This window comes from Corvus kubaryi, unplaced genomic scaffold (genome assembly GCF_017639235.1).
Source record: "Corvus kubaryi isolate FWS band 111438036 unplaced genomic scaffold, C.kubaryi_AGA036_p1.0 36334, whole genome shotgun sequence".
NCBI classification, from domain to species: Eukaryota; Metazoa; Chordata; class Aves; order Passeriformes; family Corvidae; genus Corvus; species Corvus kubaryi.
In genome coordinates, this window is record NW_024580850.1 from 1 (window position 1) to 9,015 (window position 9,015).

The following is a 9,015-nucleotide window of genomic DNA, read 5'->3' on the forward strand; positions in this document are numbered from 1 at the left end:
CGGGTCATCACCAAGGACATGGTCCGGGAGCTCATGTGAGGCCGGGCCGAGCCCTGCGGGGATCTGGGGACCCAGGAAGGAATTGGGGACTCAGGGGGAATTGGGGACTCAGGATAATTGGCCACCCAGGTGGGATTTGGGGATGCAGGGGACACTGGGAGCTGTCCCCGTGCCCCTGACCCCTGTCCTTGTCCCCACCAGAATTCCCCGGGAGAGGCCCCCGGCCTCTCTCATCATTGGGAAAAAGGATTTTGAGCGGATCCAGGAAGAGGCTCAGGGTCCGGTCGCGGAGCTCGCGGATCGGCTGAGGACCCTCAAATCCCGGCAGGACGCGGCTTTCGTGGGCATCTCTCGCTTTTCCTGCTTTTCCTGCTCCCACTTTTCCCACTCCCCCTTTTCCTGCTCCTCCTGTTTTTCCCATTCCCTGCATGTCCCCAGGGGTGGTGGCTTCCCCCAGGGTGTCCCCGCTTTTGTCCCCAGCCTTTTGGGTCTCCAGGATCCCTGGAACTGTCCCCAGGGATGCCACCCTTCTGTGGGTGCCCGGGGCTGTGGGAAGGGGCACCCATGGCCGTGCCAGGGCCCCGGGAATGTCCCCGGGATTTTCCCCAGGATCCCCGGGAATGTCCCCGCAGGAGGCGCTGAGCCAGGCCCGGAGCGAGGAGCAGAGGCGGGAGGAGCTGCGGGAGCCGAGGGACCGGAGGAGCGACCTGGAGCAGGAGATGGAGCAGGAAAAGCGGGAGCTGCTGGAGCGGGCGGCCGGGATGAGGCTGGAGCAGGAGGACGAGATGCGGGAGCTGAACTCGGTAGGGCCGGAGCGCTGCCCTTCTCCCTTTCCCTTTTCCCGCTCCCCTTCCCGGTGTCCCGATGCCCCGGTGTCCCGCAGCTGCTGCTGACCGCCAAGTGCAGCTCGATCCTGGACTATCAAGTGGCGGAGAAGCGGCTGATCCATGAGGAGCTGGCGGCGGAGGAGCGGCGGCTGAACGGGATCATGGAAGCGGAGCGGGAGAAGGGACTGGAGTTCCAGGAGGAGCTGGAGCGCCGCAGGAAGCAGGAGCTCATCAGGTGCGCGGCTCCATCTTCCCTTTCCCCTTTTCCATTTCCCCTTTTCCCTTTCCCCTTTTCCCTTCTATTCCCTTCTATTCCCTTCTATTCCCTTCTATTCCCTTCTATTCCCTTCTATTCCCTTCTTTTCCCTTCTTCTCCCTTCTTTTCCCTTCTTATCCTTTCTTTTCCCTTCTTTTCCCTTCTTCCTTTTCCCTTTTTTTTCCCCATTTCCCCTTCTTTTCCCTTCTTTCCTGCATTTTCCACTCCCTCATTCCCAGCACCAGGCTGGAGGTGCTCAGGCAGATGGAGCAGCACCGGGAGCAGCGGGCGCTGAGGGCTGAGCAGAAATTCCAGGAGGGCCGGAGGGTCCTGGAGCGCCTGGAGCAGATGAAGAGGGAGGATTGGGAGGTGCGAGATTCCAGGGGGAATTTGGGAAGGGGTCGGAAGGGTTGGATCGGCCACGACTGAGGCTGGGGACAGCGCGGGGCAGGATCGGGGCTCTTGTGACCTTGGGGACGTGGTGGCATCGCCGGGAGGGGACAAGGAGCCACCGTGGCCTGAGGGAGGAGGAGGAGGAGGGAGAGGATCCCAGGGAATGGCAGATCCCAGAGATCCGGGCTCCCGGGGGTTGAAGGTCCTGAGGAGCGGGATCCCAAGGGATGGGAGTCCCAGGGCTTTGGGGTGCCAGGGAATGGGATTCCCCTGGGAACGGGGCGCTGGGCTGACGGGTCCGTGTCCCCGCGCGGTGTCCCCAGGCCTGGCAGCGGCAGCAGCGGCGCAAGCAGCAGCTCTGGGCCGAGATGAGGCGCACGGACAGCGAGAACCGGCGGCTGCGGCAGCGCGAGAGGGACCGCGACCGGCGCGACGAGCAGCGGGCCCTGGAGGAGCAGCGGCTGAAGGGGGTGAGGGCAGGGCTTTGTCACCTCCCGGGGCCTGTCCCCCGCTGTGGCCCTGTCCCCAGCGGGTGGCCGTGTCCCCGGTGTCCCCGCAGGAGCGCGAGGCGGCGCTGGAGGCGGAGCGGGCGCGGGTGCGGCGGGAGCGGCAGCGGGAGCTGGACCGGCTCCGGGACATGCAGGAGCGGGACCGGGGCTGGCAGGAGGCGCGGGTGGGTGGCACCGCCGCGGCGACAATGCCACCACCACCCCTGTCCCCAGCCCGGCAAAGGGCGCGGGGAATCCGTGCCCACCCCGGGGCTCTGTCCCCACCCCGGGGCTCTGCCCCCGCGTCGGGGGATGTCCCGGAGCGGTGGCAGCAGGGACAGCGCCAGGGCCGGGCACTTCCAGAGCTGTCCCCAGGGCAGCCTGGCACTGTCCCCAGGGCAGCCTGTCGCTGTCCCCGGTGTCCCCTGTCGCTATCCCCAGTGTCCCCCGGCGCTGTCCCCTGTCGCTGTTCCCGGTGTTCCCGGCGCTGTCCCCAGTGTCCCCTGTCGCTGTTCCCGGTGTCCCCGGCGCTGTTCCCGGTGTCCCCGGCGCTGTCCCCAGTGTCCCCTGTCGCTATCCCCAGTGTCCCCCGGCGCTGTCCCCGGTGTCCCCCGGCGCTGTCCCCGGTGTCCCCGGTGTCCCCCGGCGCTGTCCCCTGTCGCTATCCTCGGTGTCCCCGGTGTCCCCGGCGCTGTCCCCAGTGTCCCCCGGCGCTGTCCCCTGTCGCTATCCCCGGTGTCCCCGGTGTCCCCGCAGGACGCGCTGCGCGCACAGCGCGCTCAGGAGGCGGCGGAACGCGCGTGGCGGCGCCGGGAGCTGGAGCGGGAGCGGCGCCGGGCGGGGCTGGCGCGGGAGCTGCAGCGCGGGCGCGGCGAGCAGGTGGCACTGCGGCGACAGCAGCTGGCACTGCACCTGGAGCAGGAGCGCCGCGACTTCCTCACCCTGCTCAGGTGGGGCGCGGGCTGGCACGGGGACAGCCGGGGGCAGCCCGGGGGCTGTGCCAGGCGCGGCGGTGTCCCGGAGCCGGGTGTGACCAGGTGGTGCCGGGGACACCAGTGCCAGCCCGGGGGCTGTGCCAGGCGTGACCAGGGGACCGTGGCGACGTCCCCGTGCCACCCCCTGTCCCGCAGTGGCCACCAGGAGCAGCTGGCACGGGAGCAGCAGGAGCAGGAGCGGCGGGAGCGGGCACGGCGGGAGCACGCCGAGGCGCTGCGGGGACAGATCCGCGAGCTGCGACAGCGGCGACAGCGCGACAGAGCCGCGGCCATCGAGGAGGGACAGCGACAGCTGCGCGAGGCGCGGGAGCGCTGCCAGCGCCTGGCACAGATCGGGCAGCAGAAGCTGCAGCGCCTCAGGTGCGGGGGCCGGCGGTGCCACCTCCTCTGTCGCCTCCCCCGTCACCTGTGTCACCTCCCCTGTCACCCCCGCAGGGACACCGGGGTGCCCGACAGATACTGTGCCCGCGTGGAGAGGAAAGCCTGGGCCACGGCCAGCGCTGCCGCCTCCTGATGCCACCCGGGCGCCACCGTGCCACCTCTTAATGCCAACCCTGCCGCCTCCTGATGCCAGCCCTATTCCCCAGGGATCTGGGCCTCTATTTCCCCTTTTTTATCCCTATTTTTAACCCGGTTTTTATCACTTTTCACCCATTTTAATCTATTTTTAGCCCCGTTTTTGAATCTGTATTTTAACCCGGTTTTAGCCATAGTTTAACCCAGTTTTCATCGATTTTTAATCCGATTTTTAATCTATTTTAACCCATTTTAATCCATGTTTTTAACCAATTTTTATCTGTTTTCACCCACTTTATCTCCATTTTAACCCATTTTCTCCCTATTTTTAACCCATTTCTGTCCCCATTTTCCCCATTTTATCCCTATTTTTAACCCTTTTAAACCCTTTTTATCCCTATTTTAAACACATTTTCTCGGTTTTATCCCTATTTTTAACCCATTTTCATCCCTATTTTAAACCCTTTTTTAACCCAAATCCCCCTCAATTTTGGGGTCATGGGGGGATGCCAAAACGGATCCAGCAGAAGCCGAAGCAACCCCAAAATTGGGAAAATCTCCCTGGAAAATTTGAATTTCTTCCATTTTTATTCTTAATTTTGTCCTTCCCGTTCATTTTTCATCCTGTTCCCTTTTCCGGGAGAATTTCCTCCCAAAATTCGGGATTTCTGGGGCCTCCCAAGAAGGGATTTTTAGGGGAAGCCCCAAACCGGAGAATCCCATTCCTAAATTTCTGCCGTTTTCACCAAAAATCTCCGGTTTAGTCCCAATCCCGGCGTCCCCCAGTGCCACCCGGTGCCACCCCCAGCGCCACCCGGTGCCACCCCAGTGTCACAGCACGTTCTCGTAGATGTCACCGCCGTCCCCTGGGTGCCAGCGGGGTCCCGGCAGCTCCGCGTAGGTCACCTGGGGGGCCTCGGGGGTGGCACTTGGGGACCCTGCAGGAGACACCGGTGCCACCCAGTGCCACCCGCGGGTGCCACGTCCCTGTCCCCAGCCCCGCACTCACCCCCTGGCCTCTTGGTGGGCACCACGTAGGTGTAAAACACCTCCCCCTCCTCGGGGGGCACCGGGGAGGTCCTGTGGGGACAATGGGGACGACGGGGTGACCTCGGGGCGGCGTTTGGGGACACGGGGACACCCCCAGACCCCTCCCCCACTCACCTGTCCTTCGGCATCCCGGGGGCTGAAGGAAAGAGGGAGGGGGTGACAATGGGGTCAGAGGGGTTGGGGACACCCTCAGGGGACCCCAAAATCCCCTCGAGCACCCCCAGAAAGCCCCGAAATACAAAAAGAAATCCTAAAATCCCAACCCCCACCCAGGACCCCCCAAAAAGCCCTAAATACCCCAAATTTTCCTTGATATCCCAAATTCTCCCAGATCCCCAACCCCCCACGGAATCCCCAAAAAGCCCAAAAAGTCCTTGAAATCCCAACCCCATTGCAACCCCAAGCGTCCCCAGGACCCCAAAACCCACCCAGGACCCCCCCAGCGCCCCCAAAAAGCCCCGAAATACCCACAAAAACCCCCTAAAATCCCAACCCTCTGTGACCCGAAAACAACGCCGGGACCTCAAAACCCCCAAAGGACCCCCAAAAGGCCCCCAAAATACCCCAAAATTCCTTGTAATCCCCTGTGCCCCCATTGTCACCCACCCCGGCGGTGCCACCGGTGCCAGCCCACGGCGGCACCCACGAGCAGGACCAGGGACAGGAGGGACCCGCCAACCCCTGCGGCCACTGCTGGGGACAAAGGGGACACTTCGGGGTCACCCGGCGGGCTGAGCCCCCCACAGTGACCCCCGGTGGTGCCACCTGTGCCCTGTCCCCTCCGTGTCACCGCCAGGGCCAACCCGGCGGTCCGAGCCCCTCGCAGTGACCCCGAGTGACCCCACCTGTGTCCCCGCGTCCCCGCGGTGTCACCGCCAGCGCCAGCTCGGGGCTGAGCGCCCGGAACACGCGGTGCCCGTCTTGTCCCAGCTGGTTGGTGGCCACGCACTGGTAGGTGCCGGAATGTCCCACATGGACGTCGCCGAGCTCCAGGAGGGGACCCCGGGCCACTTCATGCCCGTTGCGCAGCCAGGTGAAGGTGACAGGGGCTGAGCCCACCTGCACCGAGCAGCGCAGGCTCACGGGGTCACCTGCGCTCACCGGCTGTGCCAGGGCACCGGGGCTGATGGTGGCATTGGCCACGGGCACTGCGGGGGGACACAGACGGGGCTGGCACCTGGCCAGGGGCGATGGGGATGTGGTGGGTGGGGTCACCCCATTCCTGAGGGTCCCGCTCACCCAGGACGGTGACATTCAGGGGGACACTCTCGGCCACGCTGTCCCCGTCGCTGGCCCGGCACTGGTAGTGGCCGCTGTCATTGTCCCCAACGTGGCTCAGCTCCAGGCGGGGGCCGGTGCCCAGCGGTGCCCACGAGTCCCCCCGGTGCCAGGAGAAGGACAGGGGACCTGTCCCCGCGGCCACCGCGCAGCTCAGCACCAGGCGGTCCCCCAGTGCCACCTGTGCCCCGGGGGGCTGCGCCGACACGGACACCCCCGAGAGCGGGACCCCTGCGGGGGGAGGGGGACACCAGGGGACAGTGAGGGACGCGGGGAGGGTTGGAGAGGGGCGGGAGGACCCCAGGGAGGGAGAGGGGGGCGCAAAGCTGGGGGGGGCTTGGAAAGGGACCCCAAGGATGGATGGGGGGTTCAGGGAGGGGACACCTGGAGAGGGATGGGGGGGACACCAGGGAAGGTGTGGGGGCCCAGACGGGGATGGTGGGACCTGGGGACCGTGGGGGGACCTCAGAGAGGGGTGGGGGAGAACCCAGGGAGGGGTGAGGGGACCCGGTGACGAATGGGGGGACCGGGGGCAGGGACCCGGCTGGATGGGGGTACCCAGGAAGAGACTCGGGAAAGGATGAGGGGACCTGGGGCAGGGCTGGGGGACCTGGGGAGGGACCCGAGAAAGGATGAGGGGACCCGGGGCAGGTGTCAGGGGTGGATGGGGGTCCCCAGGCAGGGCTGGGGGTGCCCAGGCAGGGGTCCCGTGGCGGCTGTCGGGGCTCCCCGCGCCCATCCCCGCACTCACTGCGCACCGTGACGCGCAGCCGGGCGCTGCTCTTCCGCACGGCCCCCCACTCGGAGCGCACCTCGCAGCTGTAATTCCCCGAGTGGGAGACCCCCACGGCGGGCAGCAGGAGCTGCGGGGACCCCTGCGGGCCCCCCACCAACCGCCCGTCCCGGTAGAAGAGGTGCAGGAGGGGGGCTCGGGGCCGCAGGGGGCTGGGGGTGCTGAGGCAGCTGAGATTCAGGGGGGACCCCTCGGTGGGCTCGGGGGGACCCTCCAGCACCGGCACCGGGAACAGCTCTGGGGATGAGACGGGGGTCACACCGAGTCCCCGGGGAGGGGCTGTGCGGGTGTCGGGGTGGCGGCGGTGGGGTGCTCACCGTGCACTGTCACCGTCACCGGCTCCGACACCGTCAACGTTTGTATCATCCAGTCTTTCACCCGGCCCCTGCAGCGGTAGCGGCCGGTGTTGTTCAGCTGCAGAGGGGACAGGAACAGCTCGGTCCCCCAGGGGGACCTCCCCAGATCGTTCCCGTCACGGTAGAATTGCACCTCGGTGACCGGTTTGTCCTTCCAGCTCCGGCAGCGCAGTGTCACCGTGTCCCCCTCCAGCAGCGCCCACGCCGGCGCCTGCAGCACCAGCCAGTCTGGGGGACAGGGTGCTCCGGTCACACCGCGGGGTTCCGTGGGGTCCCGACGGCACCGGGACGCCCCGATTGGGTCACACCCAGCGCACCAGGGGTCCCCAATTCCAACACGGGGCTCCGCTGGCCCTGGGATGCTCTGGGATGTCCCCGTGTGCAGGGGACGGGCTCTGGTCACACCAGGGGGGTGACCCATGGAGCAGAGCCCACCCAGAGCCCTCGGGGACCCCGCGGGTGCCAGGCTGGGGACACCCAACCCCCCTCACCATCGGAGACGCTCACGGTGGGGCTGCGCCCGGTGCCGGGTCTGTGACACTGGTAGGTGCCACTCTCGGTGACACGGAATCGGTCGGGTCCCTGCAACTGCCACCAGCGCTGCCCGTCCTTGTACCAGGTGGTGGCAGCGGCGGTGGCCGAGCCCTGGCAGGTCAGTGTCACCCGGTCCCACAGCACCGGCGGCGTCCAGGGGGGCTGCACGAGGAGCTGGGTGGTCTGGGCGCCTGCGGGTGACAGTGGACACCAGCCTGCCAGGGCCAGCGCGGGATGGGGACATCGGGGCAGGGACGTGGCATCCCCCCGAGGACTCACCAGCGAGGCCGAGGGTCTGGGCTGGAAGGGAGAAGGGACAGGGCTGGGTGGGGGTGGCACCGCGGGGACAGCGGCACCCGGGGGCGGGGTGTGGGGCTGTGCCCGAGCTGTCCCCGTGGGGACACCGGTGCTTGTGGGAAAGTGCTCGGGGACAGTCCCCAGCAGGTCTGGAGAGGCTCCCAGGGGACAGCGCTGCGTCGCAGCCGCCCACGCGCCACATCCAGGTGGCACGGACGCCTCGGGGACGGGGACACCGCGGCCACCCCGGGCTGAGGCAGGACACGGGGACACTGTGACCAGCCCGGGCACGGGGACACCACGGCCCCCCCGTGCTGGCACAGGTCACCCCCCCAGCCCCACGGCCACACCCCCATGGCCCTGTCCCCATGGTCCCATTCCGACGGCCTCTGTCCCCACGGCCCATCCGCATGGTGCCTGTTCCCTTGTCCCTGTCCCTGCACTCCTGTCCCCCTGTCCCTGTCCCCACAGCTGCCCCAGCCCCAAGGTGCCAGACCCTGCATCCCTGCCCCACGGGGGTGATGGTGGGGACATGGGGGGGACATGGGGATCCCAGGACTGGGGGGTCCCAGGGGATGTCGGAGCCAAGGGTGGGGGTCTCCATGGGTGGTGTGGGGGTCCCAAAGGCCCAGTGTCCCCCTGTCCCCATCCCAGTCCCCATCCCTGCCCCATCCCTGTCCCCATCCCTGCCCCCTATCCCTGCCCCCCATCCCTGTCCCCATCCCTGTCCCCATCCCTGCCCACATCCCTGCCCCCCATCCCTGTCCCCATTCCTGTCCCCATCCCTGTCCCCATTCCTGTCCCCATCCCTGCCCCCCATCCCTGTCCCCATCCCTGTCCCCACAGCCACCCCACAAGCCCGGTCACACCGGGGCCACACTGGCTCTGTCCCCCACTGGCTCCGCTGGCCTTTGGGACATCAGGGGACCCCGCAGCCCCCCGGTGTCCCCTCCCCACCGCTCTCTGCCTCACCCCACAGCAGCAGTGTCACCTTCCCGGCCATGCCGCTGTCCCCCGCCACCCGGGCTGGCTGTCACACACTGCCGGGGCCACTTGTCCCCTGGGTGGTGGCTCTTGAGAGGAAGGGGAAGGAAGAGAATTTACATCTCGTCCCACGTGTCGGGGACACAGGATGGAGGCTGTGTGGCAACGGCGTGGGGAGAGGCTGGGGACAGGGTGGGACACGGTGGGACACGGTGGGGACACAGCAAGGACACGGTGGGACACAGTGG

The 9,015-nt window shown here is 67.1% G+C and overlaps 2 protein-coding genes across 12 annotated transcripts in view; one reads left to right on the forward strand and one right to left on the reverse strand.

Moving 5' to 3' along the window:
• Positions 1–134: 134 nt before the first annotated feature.
• On the forward strand, positions 135–3,937 carry LOC121660500 (cilia- and flagella-associated protein 45-like). 3 transcript variants are annotated; one of them, XM_042019872.1, is made up of 8 exons: positions 135–340; positions 633–803; positions 884–1,062; positions 1,323–1,452; positions 1,800–2,149; positions 2,721–2,914; positions 3,095–3,319; positions 3,395–3,937. In XM_042019872.1, the coding sequence occupies exons 1-8, from the start codon at positions 143–145 to the stop codon at positions 3,586–3,588; spliced, it is 1,641 nt and encodes a 546-aa protein (XP_041875806.1). In that variant the 5' UTR covers positions 135–142; the 3' UTR covers positions 3,589–3,937. The 3 variants fall into 3 exon arrangements, with proteins under 3 accessions (XP_041875806.1, XP_041875807.1, XP_041875804.1); XM_042019873.1 differs by having other exon boundaries at positions 252–803; positions 1,800–1,946; positions 2,036–2,149; positions 3,395–3,567; XM_042019870.1 differs by having other exon boundaries at positions 252–803.
• A 149-nt stretch (positions 3,938–4,086) lies between these two features.
• The window catches only part of LOC121660498 (Fc receptor-like protein 4), a 5,875-nt gene continuing 946 nt past the window's right edge, over positions 4,087–9,015 (reverse strand). The window contains exons 2-12 of one of the 9 annotated variants that reach the window (XM_042019864.1): positions 8,756–8,856; positions 7,766–8,034; positions 7,444–7,677; positions 6,914–7,180; positions 6,555–6,833; positions 5,765–6,034; positions 5,371–5,673; positions 5,132–5,215; positions 4,640–4,661; positions 4,485–4,555; positions 4,087–4,413 (exon numbers count right to left, since the gene is read on the reverse strand). In XM_042019864.1, the coding sequence (XP_041875798.1) occupies positions 4,307–4,413; positions 4,485–4,555; positions 4,640–4,661; positions 5,132–5,215; positions 5,371–5,673; positions 5,765–6,034; positions 6,555–6,833; positions 6,914–7,180; positions 7,444–7,677; positions 7,766–8,034; positions 8,756–8,856 (2,007 nt within the window). In that variant the 3' untranslated portion in view covers positions 4,087–4,306. Of the gene's footprint in view, positions 4,414–4,484; positions 4,556–4,639; positions 4,662–5,131; positions 5,231–5,370; positions 5,674–5,764; positions 6,035–6,554; positions 6,834–6,913; positions 7,181–7,443; positions 7,678–7,765; positions 8,035–8,755; positions 8,903–9,015 lie in introns of those variants that run through there. The other 8 variants (XM_042019863.1, XM_042019862.1, XM_042019861.1 and 5 more) reach the window with 8 other exon arrangements.

Coding starts and splice junctions, on each gene's coding strand:
- LOC121660500 (XM_042019870.1), top strand. CDS start 429: ATGTCCCCAGGGGTGGTGGCTTCCCCCAGGGTGTCCCCGCTTTTGTCC. Junction 2,915..3,094: donor GACTTCCTCACCCTGCTCAG/GTGGGGCGCGGG, acceptor CCTGTCCCGCAG/TGGCCACCAGGAGCAGCTGG. Junction 3,320..3,394: donor CAGAAGCTGCAGCGCCTCAG/GTGCGGGGGCCG, acceptor TCACCCCCGCAG/GGACACCGGGGTGCCCGACA.